Source organism: Chroicocephalus ridibundus, chromosome 4 (assembly GCF_963924245.1).
Source record: "Chroicocephalus ridibundus chromosome 4, bChrRid1.1, whole genome shotgun sequence".
Taxonomy (NCBI): domain Eukaryota; kingdom Metazoa; phylum Chordata; class Aves; order Charadriiformes; family Laridae; genus Chroicocephalus; species Chroicocephalus ridibundus.
The window spans coordinates 33,820,872-33,838,466 of record NC_086287.1 but is presented as its reverse complement, the minus strand read 5'-3'; the positions used below and the strand labels follow the sequence as shown (position 1 = coordinate 33,838,466).

The following is a 17,595-nucleotide window of genomic DNA, read 5'->3' as shown; positions in this document are numbered from 1 at the left end:
TAAATCCACAAAGTAACTTAATATAGTGATATCTGTACCTGCACGTTAAATGTACGTGCTCTCAAATGAGAAGAATTCATCACCAGGACATGGATCTATGACAGCTATCATTTTGAGCCTTATTTTAGTCAATGGCAGAAGATAAGAACAGCCCTGTGTACTCAAAACTGGTTCCTCTCCAGGGCTTGGAGACTTTTAGGGATACAAGAACACACTGCTTTTTCGTTAGGGTGTCCTTGGACTGGGTGTCTGTCTGCTTGTTGAAAGGTGTAGTTGTTCATATCAGGACATGAAAAGAAAGATAACGACTGTGCTAAGGGTATATCCCATACAGGTTATGGGACTCAGATCTTTTCCATGCTTAGGAGGATTTGAATCCTCATTACAAACTTTACTTTCAGGAATGCACTGTCACTGTCATAAGGAAACTGTAGCACAGTATGGTTAGAGAGAATTCCAGTGCTGTCTCACTTGGAAAAATTACTGTTTGTTTGGTTGGAGACACTGAGCATCTCTGTTAACTCTGGTGATTAGGATACACACCTGAAAGGAGCACTCAAATCCCTGCATCACTGAAGTTGTAAAATAAACTGTTCAATGGATTAAAGACTAGAACTCAAGACTCCTATTGATAGGTGAGGTGCTAAATTATAGGTGTATTCCTATACACTTGGTTGCCATGTGGTTGGAAGGATATATTTAATAACAAATTGAATGACTTGGTAGTTAAGTCTCATCAACTTTATTGGGCATTGGATGTCAGCATAAAGTTTAAGAATGCAAATTAGAAAAAGAAGGTCTTACACATCAACTTTATTTTGGTTTTTCAGTCTGTTTTCACGTGTTATGAATACAGGATCACAGTTTGTAATGGAAGGAGTGAAGAACTTGGTACTGAAGCAACAAGTAAGTTTAAAAACCAATATTAAAAAAAAAGCCTATCACATGAGCATTGTTAACATCTAGAAAAACAACTTTCAGTACCTCTGTCATATCAATACAATTAGTGGTACAATAACAAAACAAACGTCAGCCTCTGATGGTGGACAGATCTGTCATTTTGTAGCTTCCAGTTTTTAGACAAGTAATGAATAATGTTCAAATTTTCTTTGAATGCCTCCATTTATATAGAATTAGATTCCTGTATGTGTGATTAAGATTGATGTTGGCATTATAAAAAAAGCAGCTGTGGAATACTCAAAATAGACTAGACCTTCATAAACAAAAAGACTTCTCCATGTCTTTACTTAGAAGAGCGTGTATTAAGTGCATCTATTCCAGAGTGATTGAAAGGCTGAAAGTGTTCATTCTCTGTCCACTTACAATTCAAGCATTTCTAGTTTTCCCACGTAGTTAATGTACAGCAACCGTAATCTTGAAACGTGCTTGAAAATCAAAGTGTGTTTATAATGACATGGCCACCTTCAAATATTCACCTAACTTTAGAAAATATTTCTGAGCATAACTTGCATGCAAATTTCAATGTAAACCCCCCAAAAGTAAAGAAACAGCAACAAAAAAAGACACTCATTGTATAACTTGTTGTAGCTGAAATTTTGAATTGTTGTTCCCAGAAATCTGCTTCCCTGTGGAGGACACATTGTTTTCTCCAATATGCACTTTCATCAGATGGCAATAAATAAATATTGACAGTTAAAAAATCTTAATTCTGTAATATTTTGACATCAAGATTTCTAAGAAAAAGATCATTTGTCATATTATATTATATTCTTAGTGGAAGAACCAGAATTTAATTTAGAAGTACAGCATATCATAGAATTGCCTAGGTTGGAAGGGACCTTTCAGATCATCTAGACCAACCATCAGCCTAACTCTGACAAAAACCATCACTAAACCGTATCTTGAAGCGCTATGTCTACCTGTCTCTTAAATACCTCCAAGGATGGTGACTCAACCACTTCCCTGGGCAGCCTCTTCCAATGCTTGATAACCCTCTCAGTGTTAAAATTTTTCCTAATGTTCAATCTAAACCTCCCCTGGCACAACTTGAGGCCATTTCCTCTTGTCCTGTCCCCTGTTACTTGGGAGAAATCAGAACTAAATAAAATTAAATCTCACTCTAATGAAATGTGCATCTTTTTGACGTAGGTAATCTTATCGTTGCTGTTGTTTGTTTAGTCATCCTGTTATACACATCATTTATGCATGGAAAGTATCAACTATCATATAAAGTTTTTAAAAAACTGTTTCTGTGGCTTTTTTAGGGTAGTCAATGAAATTAATTCTGCAGGAATTTCACTATGACTAGATATGATAAGTTGCATTGCACAGTTACAAATCAGTGGTACGTCATGAAATTAGTTGAGGAAACTGTTCTAAATGTGTAGCTTGCCTCATATTTTATAGAGAGATCTTCAGATAAACTGTTACTTGTAACAATAGATAATAATTATATTCAAAATGACGCTTCCTATTCTTCTCATATTAAACATTTTGTCATTTCTTTTAACATGCATGGCCTTAAAAAGTTAGTAGTATTCTTGAGAAAATGGCTTGCTTTGTTTTGGGTTCTGAGTGAGTAAGAAGCCACAACGCCGATGTTTTCAGGATATTTTTTTTCTGCCTTTTAATTCCTTCTCCGGGTGTTCTGGGGTAGCCAAATAAAATACTGTTATTCCTCATGTTTAAACTTGATATAGGTCTGTGGTATTTCTATTAAATTTAACTTTTTATTTCTCGTTTGATCACTTGGGGGTTTACATTATTTTCTTACTAAGCATTTTTCAGTCTCATTTATAGATCATCCTTTGGAATGTCCTTTTTTGATATATTCAGTCAACAAGACACATTTCCAATTCCATTGCTATGTAAATTCTCCCTCAGTTTATTATAACTGAAGTAGTTTGACTATTTAATACTTCAGATCTTTTGTCCAAGCTAATGTTTCTCATCGTAAATAAGGAAAAGTCATCTTGAATCTGCTTTTTTTACCCATTTCTTTGACAACATTAGTTCTTTTTTAGAATCACACCTTTAATTCTCGTCTTCAGCTTTAAAATTTTTTCCTTAATCTGCAAAGTATTTTTGTAATAAGAATTCATACATCATCACGTCTGCATATATTGGTAATATCTAAATACAACACTATTCCTATCTTCACACTTTTTTGTGCTTTCTGTTCATCCCCTAGCTAGATGCTCCTCAGATGTTTGCATTTTCTGTACAGAAGGGTAATTTAGGTGGTGATAAAAATGCTCAACGCTTTACAAAATAGAAGAAAACCGTTTAAAGTAGTATTTCAAATGCTGAGTAAACTACTCCGTAAATAGTAGTCTGCCTGTGAATAACTCTTACTAAGCATTTCAGCATTCCCATTAATTTCACATTACATTTTACAGAATCTACCAGTCACGCGTATATTGGACAACCTTATGGAGATGAAGTCAAACCCTGTGAGTATAACTGCCTTCACATGGAAAGAGGTGGAACAAGTGAAATCTTGAGGCTGTGATATGTAATACGCCATGGCTATATTTTTTTGAAAATAGTGCAGTTAAATCTAATCACGCAGTAGCTCAAGAACAGAACCATTTTCGTAACTGTTTCACAAGATTTTTTTGCATAAAAATAGTTTCTGAACAATGACAGTTTATTGCATCTGATTGGAACTAGTGGTTCTGAGTTCTTTTTCTGTTTTAAGCTTCTATTACTCTTGTGCTATATGGGTTTCTGTTGCTCCTGAATTTCTGAAAGTTAAACTGTGGGCTGAAATTTTTTTGCATCAAGGTGATTTATTTATTTATTTATTTTGAGCGCAATTTCAGAGGTAAAATAGTTATGGAGAGGTATGTTAGAGAAAATTTTGTTTCCCACATCTTCAAATGTTTGCTATTTCGAGGAAAATGTTTTCATACCCATGCAGTCTTTCAGTTTGCAAGCAGAGTTGGTTTTGTGCCAGCCAAGTCCTCTTTTCCCCTTGTTTCTGTGAAAATTTACTCAGACTTTTGAAATTTTTAAATGGTAACTAGATAGTCAATTTACAGCTAAGAGTAGCTCTAAGTCTTTTTATACGTAGTATATAGTCAAAGCAGTCTTTTTTCTTAATAAATTTTGTTCCTTCAGAACTCTTACTTAGGACCATCCCGTGCACAAACTTGCTCTGAAAAAATCACCTGTTAAAAGTAATTTAGAAAGCTTTAATATGTTTGCCACGTTGTATCAGTCTTCCTGTTTTAATGACATCCATGTCAGACAGGGAGATGCAAGTGTAATACCTCACACTGGTTATTAGATTTACAACATTGTTCTTAGTCCACTTTCACCTTCAGGTATTGACTAGATCTAAAGGTAGATAAGTAATGGTAAAATATGAAAATGATCAACATGCAAGTAATCCTATCTTTTCTTAAACTGTACTTCATAGATAATATATGTCATGATTGTTTGCAGAAAATTCGCTTTCTCTTAATGAACAGAGAAATGGACACTGTTTTCAGTGGCAGTGGATTGTTGTCCCTATTTTCAAGACCTGCAAAAGATGTACAGGGCCAATTTTAGCTAGTCAACCAGCAGAGGTCACTCAGAACACTTAATACAGAAAGCTGAAATTAAAAACTACAGATAACTTACAAGTAGGTGAAAAATGAAACCTTTTTTTTTTTTAAATAAACACTAGCTTCCTCAGCCTACAAGTTTAGGAATTGATTTGGAAAAGTTTACAAGTCATATGGGGTTTTTTTGCTGACTTGATACTGTCGCATTTCACTTAGCCAGAAAACGGCCACAATCACTTTGATAATTTGGAGAAAACATTGATCTAATCACATGAAAAAGCAGATATTGAGCCAGTCTGTCAGACAGAGGCTTTATGTTTCAGTGCCATCTCAGACACTGGAATTCTCTGAGGGAGAGAGGGAGTCCTGCTTTTCAAGTCATAGGAGACTGGGCAAGCCCTAAAGCATGATTCTAACCTGTAGGAAAGTTGACAGCAGCTTTTTGAGTAAGTTTCGGCTAACAGAAGCAAGCCAGGGAGTCATTCAGGAATATATTTAGACTTGCTGTGCAAGCAACAGAAGTGAAATTGTGTCTGGAAAAGGACGGTATGTAGAAATACACCGCTGTGGCCTCTGTTCATCTGATGTTTGAGGTACTTTTCTGCTCACCTCAATAGAAAACTATTGCACTGCAGGCAAAATAAAAAGGGAGGGGGAAAAAAAGCTTAACGTTTTAATTTTTTTACAACACAGTAAAAAACCTCCTTTATAGTTTATTGAATCTTACTAACCACAGTGGTGAGTGTATGAAACATACATACAGATAAAAGTTGTAATGCAAAATTAGAACAGATTATTGAGAAGTCAAACAATTATTACAATGCATGTAAATAATTAAAATTATTTTCTGAATATGAGGTGCAACAATAAAGTAAATATATGAAACGTACAACTTGTACCACCAACATTCGAAATATTATTGTCAGGTGAAATTTTAAACCTATTCAGAATGATAAGCTGCGCAAAACTCTGTAGGGTTGTCTGTAAATCATTTTGTGTTTTATTTGTCCCTGCGGCTTCTTTTGTCTCCCAGGGACAGCTACCAGGAAGGACAGATGAGTCTCCACCTGTGCTTTCCAAGTTTTTCATAAGCAGGAACAGATAGAACACTTCTCAATAATACCATCCTGTAATTTTAAAAATTTGTCTAGATTGCTTAACTGTAGTTAACTTTTTCTTGCAATATTTATTCAGAAACATTCACTGATGACTTTGAAGTAATCCGTTACTTGGGTTTTTTTAATAGTACCATTTATTGGGCGAAGCAAGTTTTTAAGCAATTGCTTTTCATAAAAAATTCATAATTGTGTTTTCATAAAGGAATGTTCTGTTCATAAATCTAATAACGTAGCTGCTTTATTTTGTAATCACTGAATAGAGATCGAATAAAACCTTAAATCTTCCTAACACCCAAAAAAATCATGTTGTCAAGCATACACAAATTTTAACCCATAGATATGAAATTGACCACCACGTGCTATAGAATTATGGAGCTTCTTTTAAGTATCTGCCACAAAATTCTTGAGGAAGGACTATCTTTGATAAGTAAACCGTTAATATTTTTATGACAAAGTACCAAAGTCGGTCAATATAGTATATGTATTTGTATTGACTTAAGAGGTAGATAAATCTTCTTTGTGTTATATATGAATGGAACTGTATTTCAGTTAATTTCATCCCTTTCAGTGAATATGTCGTCTTTCAGGCTTAGGATATGATGTCATAGCCTTTCATGCATTACAACGAACATTCTACAAGCGGGGGATTTCCTTAATCCAAACTAGTCATGTTTGCTTCTGCAGAAAAAACAAATACAGACTGAAAGTCAAGGATATTTCCATGGGTCTTTTTCCATTTTAATTTGAAATTTTGAACATTATGTTTATAATTTCAAAAGTTTGAATTTTATTCTTGAATTTCTTGGGGAAGTCACGAATTCAGTTGTGTGTAACAAAACCACTGTGCAGTTGGTTTTATTGGCAGACAAGCTGTTTTTTAAAGCAAATAAAATCTAGTAGGGTTACTTTCCCTGCACCCTCAGAACTGATTTCAGCAAGAATGGTGTAGTTATACAACAAAAAAAATAAACTAGCTTATCACATTTCTATTACTTTACCACTTTTTGTATATCTACTTACACAAGCCCACAGCAAAAACCACAACAGTAATACGTTCAGGAGGAAATGTTTGTAATGTTGTTTTTTAACTCTGATTTTAGTTCTGGCGTTAATCTGTAATTCATTCTAACAAGCAGGGAAGCTGCAGCTCTTTATCCGAGTTAAATATTTCTCATATACCTCTAGGTTTTAGTCTAGCAATATCTGTCCACTCCCAACTCTCTCATTACTTCAAAGTTGCTTTACCACCTTTATGTGCAAGGCTGCCAAAATAATGAACGCTGGCAGACTTTATAAATGCAGTTGAAATTCCCGCTGGAGCGTATAAAAGCATTTTACAGAGGTTCAGAGTGAAATTAGATCTCAATTAAATTTTTTAAAAAGCCAAACTTGAGAATAAGAGACTTATTTTCTGTAATTACATAAAAGTCCTTACTATCAAATAGATTTATTTTCTGTGTCTGTAACCACCACGTGTATACTAAATATTTTGTAGTATTAGAGATAGTTATGCTTTGTGAGCTCTAATAAATTCCCCAGATAATGTCTGCTACTCCAGAAGAATTATTTCTGCTCTACAGAATCATCAAATCACAGAGATCTTGCATGTAAGCACCCAGATGAAACGAGCTGTAGTCCTGCACGCAGTTTATACGCAAACTAAACTTCACAATACCTGGGTGAAAATGTAATATAGAAACAGAAGAAAGCCAAGTAGTTGTCAGAAGGAATTACTAAGAAGTTTTGTTTTTCATCCGTAATAATTGGCTAAAATCCTGCTTGTTGCCAAGAAAAATATTGGAAGTGCCTCAGTGTTTTGTGTGAAGAAGAGATTTTTTTTTATATATAATTTAGACAGACTTTTCAAATTCTTGTGGAACTCATTTCTTCTTCAAGAGCTTAATTTTGGTTTAATAGTAGTCATAAATCATGAAATGAAAAGGGTAAGTTACGTAACAGTAGCCGATTTTGATCTCTTGTATTTAGCACTCATTGCCATAGAAGTGTTTTGTTTTATAATATTGAATCAATAGCAGATCTCTGTAACCTGGAAAATGTTAGTATTTATAACTAACCATGTGATGTTCCTCTTAAGCTGGTAACACCTTAATTTTTCTTTCTGCATTCTGCCTTTCCGTTGGGATTTCTTATGCAACACATGCAAGTGTATTTTTTGGAAAGTGTGTAACAGTTAATTTTAGATGAACCAGAAACAAAAAGTTCAACAGCCCCCTTCATAGCTCTCGCACTGTTGTTTATTCTGCACTGGTTCAGTTATGTACAAATACTATAAATATTAGCAGACACCGCAATTAGTTTTGAATGATGTGACTGCTAAATGGGAAATGACGTTGGTTTGAATCATGTTTAATGTAATAGATACAAGCAGAAATTCATAAGCCAAAATTATGATCTTTTGAGATAAAAACATACTTTTTAATAGGAGACGGATGACTACCGGTATTTTGATCCCAAGATGCTACGAGGCAGTGACAGGTGAGTTCATTATGAGTTTTGCTTCTTTCCTTCTACCCTGTGAAAAGGCTAACTTAAGAAACCCCGTTTTATTTTACTTGCTGACCACAAGTAATTAGTTTTAATCATTAATTCTAAGTCAAGACAGTTGGTGTTGAAGGAATTCACAACGGGAACTTGGATCAACCAGATAAATTTTTGTAACACTGCAAAAAAAAAATCTTCATTCCAGTGATGGAACACGCTGCTAACACGTCCGTTGGTTCAGTCACAGAAACGTATACTAATATTTAGCAGTAATAAATGTTAGAATTCTTTATAGTTGTACTGTTGGGTTTCTTGGAAACTTTGTGGGTTTTCACTGTTAAATTAAAAAGTCATCAGGTAGTGCACTAAAATTTCTTTTTAAACAGTTTAAATCACTTTTTAATCAGTTTAAATTTGAATACAACCCTTCTTCAGTAATATGTTAATAACTTTGTAAAAAAAATTGTTAAAAATGGACTGCATTTGCTCTTGTATAGGCAGGTGCACTTTTTATATTCATGAGCATATGAATGGACAGTTGGATATAGTTTATTTTACCAATAAAAGAGGGGAAGAGGAATTACAGTAGACATTTATAAATTTGTATCTTTTGCTCTATATCTATCGGCAATAACTGTCTGATAATCTCACCTCCAATATCCTAGAAACAGAGAAGGTACTTAATTTTAACATACCTTCTAAAAATAATTTTCATCAGAGCTGTGGGAAAACAATCAGCTCATTTAATTGCAGTGGCTTATTACAGGATGAATGTGGATAAAGTGGGTCCAGACTTGGTTTTAGTTGTTTGCATTAGAATCTGTCCCTACTTCCCCTGTTCTTGAATCATGGAAAGTGTATTTCTGACAGCATGAATAGGAAACAAATTTCAGATAACATATATGTTTTCTTGGAAAGTATTATTACAGACTATATAATTTCAACAATAAACAGATTTTGAAAGCATGAAAGAAAAAAATTACCAATATTTTATGTATAATTTTGATTGCAACTTTCATTGTTCTGTTACACTTTTACAGCATTTCTGGAGGATTTTGTGCAAAAGTGCAAAGATTAGTTTTATTAAAGCCAAAGGGTTTTTCCTCATGTAAATGTGCATTTTTACCCACTCCATGTATTTCTTATGTTGCTTTAAATAATGTAATCATATGCATTTACAGCAGTTCATAAATGTGCCATTCTCTGTGCCTATAATAATCGTCATAGGGGAAAAACTTTTAATTTCTGGTTTGGAGTTTGTTTGCATTTTTTACATAAACGCAAGTTATGTTCCTTAAATCTTATTTGAGCATGACAACAAAACTCTAGTATAGGGGTTTGTCTAAGTCTGCCTTCAAATATTCATGTAGATGAACAAAAAAACCTGTTTAGCTGGCTTAATAAAATATTAGTAGTTTATAATAACAATATTAAATAGTATAATTAATGGAATTATATTAAAAAGTGACTAATTTTTTTTCATAACCTACTCCCGTTTTAAGAAATACTGGTATTTCTACCTGTTATTTTTTAAATAGCATAGGAACTGGGTTACTGCAGTTCAGTCTTAGCAAAACAGTATCTTTATATCCTGTGTAAAGCCCATGTCAAAGTGTAAACAGGCCTTGCTCTCTGAAAGGATGACACAAAATGTTTGTGGATTTGTTATATCATATTCAAACAATGAGAGAATTGGGCTGCCAGTTCTACTTATGGGGAGTCTGTAGTATTCACAACAGATCAAAACAACATATTAGAGTGAGCCATTCCCTCTTAAAACCTAGTTTTTCGATACACTGGAATCTCTGTTGAGTCAATTGTTGGTCACTCAGAGAAAACTTCTTGAAATAAGGGAAAAGAGAAGTTGAGGGGAAACATGCAATGCTTTTAATCTGTGTGAGAACATAAGACATATTTTACTGCAAGGGGCTGCAGGCCAGTACAGGGCAGGAAGGGCAGGAGAGCGGACGGACCCTCTTTGCTTTCTCCCTTTATCCCTTCCTCCTGAAGGTGCAAGGTGATGGGGAAAAGGTTTCTCCCCCTCTCCCTGCTGCCTCCCTGTGGCTAGGGCTGAGGAGGAAGAGTCTGTACCACGCAAACTCTAACTTGCCCCTTCCTCTTCAAATCATTTTCATCCTAATGTTGTTGCTGTGGCACCTGACAGCAGAACACATACCTGCTGCCTGTAGGAGATTTTGAAGCACCAGTAAGTATATATGCAGGCACTGCAAACTGACTGGCTTGCCTAGTTAAGATTCCAGTAAGCAGCATTTGTAAGTGCCATGAACTATGCTAACACTGATGAAACGTTTTACTCACTGTATTTGCTCCTAGCTAGCACCACTCGAGTTAGAGCTTCAGGTATTAAGTCCCATAGAATGAAAGGTTTTCTGTAATAAATCATTTAAATAAAATACCTGTAGAATGAATGCATAAAAGCAATTATTTTTCTATTTTGTATATTCTTCTAATATTATATAGTATTCCTTAAACGTGGTGTGTACATGATACTTATTTTGCATATTTATATTAATGCTTAGTAAAATCTAAGTTGTAGTTTGTTCCTGTTTCTTTTTATAGCTCAGTTCCAAGAAACAAAAATCCGTTCCAGGAGGTAAGTCAAGTAGAAATTATTTTTCAGTGTTCCTGCGTTAAAAATCAGTTTTTGATGATCGTGATTAAGAAAACGAGAGGTCTTGTTTGCAAAAACCACTTAGACTAATTATATCTAGTATTAATTATAATTAGCTGTTATTCTGAAGAAGTCTATTCGTCTTCAAAGGACTATGTAAGCATTAACTAACACTGTAGAAAAAACATCTAGAAAATTCTTCTGGAAGTAATTACAGGGATTTATTAATATCATAATTGGGTACTCAGCAATTTAAATCCCCCATTTTTATAGCAGATCTTTAGAGTGCTCTCTAGATTTAATCCTTTGGTCTTAAACAGCAGTGTTGCCCACTGATATAAGCGACAGTATTTTAAACAATCTCTGCGATTAAAGGAATAAAGCAAAACAACAAATGTTGTCATTTTATACAAATGCCAGTAACTTTCGCTATTTTTCAACATAAATATTTGCAAATAGTAAAAGTGTTAGTTATCTGACCTTACTAATAAGTTTCATAAGCAAAATCTTTGCCTTGGCAATATACAAATGTCTCAGGTTTCTCTTGAAATGTCTTAATTATCCTCCTGAACAAAAGAAATACCATATGGTGTCATACATATGGCTAGCAGACAGTCATAGCAAAAATGTCAGTAGTAACATAAGGTCTATATAAAATTTGTATAGTGTAGTCAAACAATTTTGAATAGTGAATGTTAACAAAAATGATGCAACTCTTAACTTCCCTTTTTCTCTTCATCAATTGTTCTCTTTTAAGCATAACCCAGAAAATACTGATGGCCTTTACCTGTAATATTACAGATTATTACCAGTAGTAAGGCCGGGGGGGGGCTGAAATAATGAAAAAGTATATTCCTTTATAACAGAAATATTTTATTCATGTCCCGAATTAATTCTTAAGCATCCTTGGAAACATTATAACTGTTCCTATGGACACTGGAGACATCTCCACACAAAAAAAATAACATGTTAAAACTGCCTGTGTTTCACATGTTTCTTAGTAGTAGGTAGCGACACGTTAAAAGCTCTCAGCTAGCAAGCTGCATCCTACTAAAACTCTTCTGTTACCTTCTTTCAGGTAGGAAGCTAGTGGTTCTGTATCCAGTTCTTATCAGACTGCAGTGTGATTAGGATGATTTTTACTGGGGGTTTAATGATTTGGTATATATTTTACTATGAAACGTTAAGATTTTGAATGCATACTCTGATTATGTGTGTGTTGCCTTTTAGGCAATAGTGTTTGTAGTTGGAGGCGGCAACTATATTGAATATCAAAATCTTGTTGACTACATAAAGGTACGTGCACTTCTGTCAGTTGTAGTCTATAACTTACTGATAGAAACCAGTTTTAGCAGGGTTTCTGTAACATCTAGTGTTTAGAAGGTTAAGTCTATGAAATTAGCCTCAACATCCTTATTACATGCAGAGTCTGGGGAAAAGTATGTAAGAAATCAGTAGAAAATGTGGATTATTAATTCAGACCAACAAAGAGTTACTGTTTCTGGTATTTTTGCTCATGTTGCACTTTTAAGTAAATAAACTGCATTGTGCTTTATTTTGTCTTCATACACAACTGTCATGGTTGAAAACTGTCAGCAGCCATACCTAACTGAATTAACCTGTCATCTGTACCGATACATCAGATGCTGTCAGTTTTGCTGTTCATACTGTCGTAGAGTCGTTACTAGCTTGCATTTGCTGCTGTTAAATAAAGCAGCTATAGTGTATCATAGCCTTCGAAGTAAGGAACTGCTCAGAATTCTCTAGTTTTCATAAATCTTGCAAAAGAGATGCTATAGTGCTTTTTCGTGTGCAACTTTACAATATAAAGTCAGTTCAAAACAAGGCCCACAGATAACAGTATCTTATTTTACAACAGTCTTACGTGAGCATAATGTCTTTTGTTTCAGAAAACAACATAATGCAAATACTATGCTACCTGTCAGAGCAAAGATCAGATTGGCATCAGTATCTGAGCATTTATTATTTATCCACATTTAGAAGTTTTCGCTAATGAGTTAATGGAAGCTCACTCTTGATATGCTGCATCATTTGATTCTGTGTGGAAATCATAAGAGATGTCATATGCACAAAGAAGAAAATAAAACATGACCAACTATGTAATGCTGGTGTAACAGATGCCGGTTCTCTGGCTCCAGCTGGCCAGCCTAGCAGAACACATGTACACCAAAAATCAGTGGATGGAGAAAAGTAACTACATCATTACAGTTCTTGGGGGGAAGGGGTGGGATTCAAGCACTTCCCAGGAATAAAAATACAAAAGGAACCTTGATAAAATTTTGAAGTAGGTAATAAATTGTTTAAGAGCAGCAGTATACCATTCTTCCTTCCTGATCTTAACCTTGTTCATGGTCAAGTCGTCCTATCCTGTAGTGGATTGGATTAAGGCTTTTCAGACAAAAGAGTAAATACGGAGCATTAGTCACTGAAAAACACTTCTTCCACAAAACAGGCACATGAGAGTTTTCTGTCCAGGTAAATCTTAAAGACTGTAAAGACAGAACATGTGTGATGAGTTGTTTTCCCCCTCTTAACAGGCAGCCATTTTGCAGCAGAGCTGGTCTGGGTAGGGGAAAGGAGAGGAAGAGGAATGTAAGCTAAAGAAATTATTTAGGCACTTACTATTCTTGATAACTAATTATAGCATTCAGGGGCATCTGCCTATAGCAGAGTGCATTGTCAAACTTTTGGCTTTTAGTTTACCTAAAGCCACTTCAGGTGCCATATCAATCCAAAAGATGCCCAGCAATTTTGTGAGGTATAGTTGTTGCTTCCTACTAAAATAAAACTGAATCCCCCAGAGGCTGATACGCTTCTTGGAGATGTAGCTGCGTACTGACAGAGCTGAGATTTGCTGTGTATGCATCTGTGTGTGTATATACAGAGCGTCTGTATGGTGACAAGTTAAATGCTTGGCACTTCATACAGAGTGGCAGAAAAATGAAATTTCTAAGGAATAAGAGGGCAAACAGGAGGTCATGTGGTAAACGGAGAGGACAGAAGAAACTGAAAACTATAGGAATGGTAATGTTAGATCTTAGGGAAGAGTTGGAAGTTGGACATAGTTTTTGTTCCTCTGGAACCTGTGGACAGAGGTCTCTTCATCGTCAGTTGTGACAGCTGAAGGGTGCTGTATGCTCCTCCAGTCAGGCTGCGTGCTTGGTCAGTGGGAGATGCCCTCCCAAGGGGGAAGACTCCCTCGCCTTTATTCCACTTAGCCATTTGCTCTTCAAAAAACAAGGCTAATGAAAGCCTTAATTCTACCTCCCAATGCCCCAGAGACTTGTCTGTCTCTCCCAGGTGACTCTTACAGTCTTATCCAATAAAATTTGTTTTTCCATGTGGTACATTTCCAGCATCTGTTTCAACAGATGTAGCTTATTAATTATTCTAATATTCAATCAGTCTTCCTCCATAATAAAAAAAGAGAAAAATCAACAGCTCTGTTCTTGCAAGCAGATACCACAAAGATTTTATTCACTGCTTTATTTTTCTAAGCACTATCTGTTTTGCCAGTTTGCCTCTGAAAGCACAGAGAAAGTATTTTAAAACTTTCTAAAACAGGAAGCAATGTTCATTCAGCTTTGACATTCTGCGTTTTTTTGTAGCAGACCTAAGAGGAACCCTCAGATTCAATTAATTGCAGTTCTGTGCTAGAGTGGACTATCTCACATCATCAAAAAGCAAATATTTATTATGTCAGTAAGGCAGATTATGCCTTAAAATAGATATATTGGCCAAGTGCAGTTCAGCATGCTGAAAATGTGTCATCAAAATCGCATGCCATAGGGAGCCTCTAAGAGGAGACTAGCATACTGTTTTAAAGGAATTTACAAAAGAATTTAGCATGTCCTTTAATTTCCTTTTCTATATGGTCAGAAAGGTACTGCTTGATAATCTGTTCCAATCTACCTGTGATAGACGTTATCATTTATTACAAACAAGTTAAATCCAGCATAGTTTTTCCCTCATTAAAAAATACTGGACTTTGAAGAGTACTGAGTTTTAATTTTTTTTTAATTTTTTTTTTTAATGTTAAGTGTTTTCTACTTGGCTCTGTTAATTGGAGATATATTTCTTTATTTGAATGGACTGAGTAATTAACTCGTAAAATGTGTATGCTTTTATTTAAAATCATACTTCTAGAAGAATATATATGACAGGCTGGAAGCATTACATGAATGTGTATTTTAGAGCTGCCTGAAAGACAGCAATCCCATTTCATGATTATTTGTATCATTTACGATTTTTTTTGTTGGTATAGGCAGAAACAAATGCTATTCAGTCATGCTACTGAAAGGAGAATCTGTCAACACACCAGTTTAGATCAAAACCAGACCTGTTCGGGCATCCAGATTAAAAAAAAAAACTGGCCTGAAATGTGGGAAGATGCAAGCTCAAGATCCTGCTCAGCAACAAGGATAGTTTATTACCACAAATCATTCAAAATTAGTAAAGATGAGGGCCTTAGGCTTACCCTCTCCTCAATTAGCATGTGACCACCAGCTAAATTAGAATCTGCTTCTGTTACTTTCTGCTGAAATGGCACAATTCATAATATATGTGAAATAAAATCATTTTGTCAAGGCTTATGTTCCTATTTCGCTCTTTAGCAAGTAAGTTTTACCTAGCTAATATGGGAAAATGCAAAATAACTTAACAGTGAAACAGAATTCTCAAGCCTATGCTTGGACTTTAAGGTACCGTGGGATTATTAGCCCAGCACTGGAAATAAACTAATTTTCACTTCCAAAATGCTAACACAGGACTTTGGCAGCCTTTTTACTGTCCAGCTAACACTATTAAACCATTCACTGCAAGTTGGGTTTATTATGCATCCGATTGAAATCAACAAAATATTTTGTCTCAGGATCCCTTTACAAAAAAATGCTGGTTTTATCATTGTCATATGGAAATGAAGTACAGATGAAAGTTTTCAGACTCTAACACACCAGAACCAGTAAATGTGTTGTCACTATTCTTAGAGCAGTGCCCTCTTATTTTAGGGGTAGGGTTTGCTCAAGTAAGGTTGTCCCCTTCCCCAAGCCATTCTTAGATACATCAGAGAACTAAGCCTTCTAGCGAATATAATAGTGTCAAACGCCCCATGGTTTCTACTTTCTTTCTGTGTCTGGTCTCTCATTTTCCACTTCAATTTAATTACGGGGGGGGTTTCTCTGCTGGAACAACTATTCTTTCTCCAGCCAAAAGCGTAGGACAAACATCATCAAGATTGGGGTTTTTTGCTGTACAATTAGTTTAGTCCACTTCTGCTACTCTGTTAAACACTTGGTTGCTTCCTGGCTTTTCTTTTTTTAGGGTAAACAAGGCAAACACGTCTTGTATGGCTGCAGTGAACTTTTTAATGCTACACAGTTTATAAAACAGGTAGGTACCTTTGATAACCTCTGTAATGTTTATCACTTCTGTAATTGTGTGTTGACTTATTTACCTTTACATCTCTCCATGGACTTAAAAAAAAAAAAATTGAAAGATTAATACAAGTTACTGTTGTCCGTTTTCTCTTGATTGAAATGGGAGTTTGGAGTCAGTATTTTTAATTAACTTTTGAAGGCCTCTGTTGTCAATGTGAGTTCACAGGTAACGCAGGTGAACAGGTTCATAATAATAGCTTTAACATAAATCCTAATGAAAAGAAAAATTACTCGGTTCTTGGTGCTTTTCACAAATAGCCTGTCTTTCCAGGCTATTCTAGTGACTTACACAACTTAAAAACTGCTTTTCAACTATGATCTTGAAACCTTTGTCCTAAATTTTGCTGTTTATAAATACTGGCCTAGTGGGAGCTTGAGGTTGTCCATACCTGTATTAAAATCAATCTTTTAATGCAGTTAAAAATGTTATCATTGCCATTACTTCTCTATGCCTCATTCCAATACAAATGCAAAACAAAAATTATTCACAGTGGTCAGCAAATACTAGCCCTTCAGGAGCTGTCACCACCTATGGTTTTACTTCCTACTAAGATGAGAATTATTGTTGAATTATTCAAGACTATATGTAGAGTTATTCAACACTACATTTTTAAGAACTAGATTTATTCTTGTTGCACTTGAAGGAGAGAAATCACACTTAGCAGCTTTTAACTCTTCAGTGAGCTTAATTAACTTTTTTTGTTGACTTGACTGTGTACGCTGCACCTTTACCCCGAAATTCATTCAGATCTTAAGATGCGAAGCTCAGATCCCTTCCTGTGAGGGTGTGCATTAAGTATTCTACTACCTATGTACTTTCAGTTGCAAGGAACAACCAAAGCTTATAGGACAGAAACGCTTACTGTGTGAACTGGATAGTAGTTTGACTGAAAGAATGAGATGAGCAACCTAATGGTTTTCTGTCTCTCCCTGTTCAGCTGTCCCAACTCGGCCAGAAATAAGACTGAAACACCATTACCTGGACGGTAACGTGACAACGAAGAATTGTTACGACATTCAGATATCTTCATATCTATAATTTTGTCATGATATTAAAACTTAAACCCATTTCATTAATATAATAACTTTTTAAAAAAATCTGTAAGTAATACAGTGTATATCAACACTTCGGAAATAAACCTTAAAATCTGCTATATTTTTGGTGGGGGTCGGTTTCACATTATTGCCTTTTAAATGCAGTATTAGCCATGGCATGTGGCAGAGCTGGCTGAAAAGCATTTTCGAGTTCCTAGATACATAGTTTCTGTTAAACAAAGCAATAGCTTGAAGAAAAGGTGAAGTCTGTCTTTAGGAGATGTGTTGTTCTTGAAAGCCAGACTGTCTTTATTTAAGACAACTGGAAAGGACAAAAC

The 17,595-nt window shown here is 35.1% G+C and overlaps 1 protein-coding gene across 1 annotated transcript in view; it reads left to right on the top strand.

The window, feature by feature from the left end:
* The window catches only part of SCFD1 (sec1 family domain containing 1), a 54,235-nt gene extending 36,859 nt beyond the window's left edge, over positions 1-17,376 (top strand). The window contains exons 19-25 of the mRNA XM_063332155.1: positions 831-906; positions 3,360-3,413; positions 8,076-8,128; positions 10,715-10,748; positions 11,997-12,062; positions 16,107-16,175; positions 17,161-17,376. Of these exons, the coding sequence (XP_063188225.1) occupies positions 831-906; positions 3,360-3,413; positions 8,076-8,128; positions 10,715-10,748; positions 11,997-12,062; positions 16,107-16,175; positions 17,161-17,184 (376 nt within the window). The 3' untranslated portion in view covers positions 17,185-17,376. The remainder of the gene's footprint in view (positions 1-830; positions 907-3,359; positions 3,414-8,075; positions 8,129-10,714; positions 10,749-11,996; positions 12,063-16,106; positions 16,176-17,160) is intronic.
* Positions 17,377-17,595: the final 219 nt, after the last annotated feature.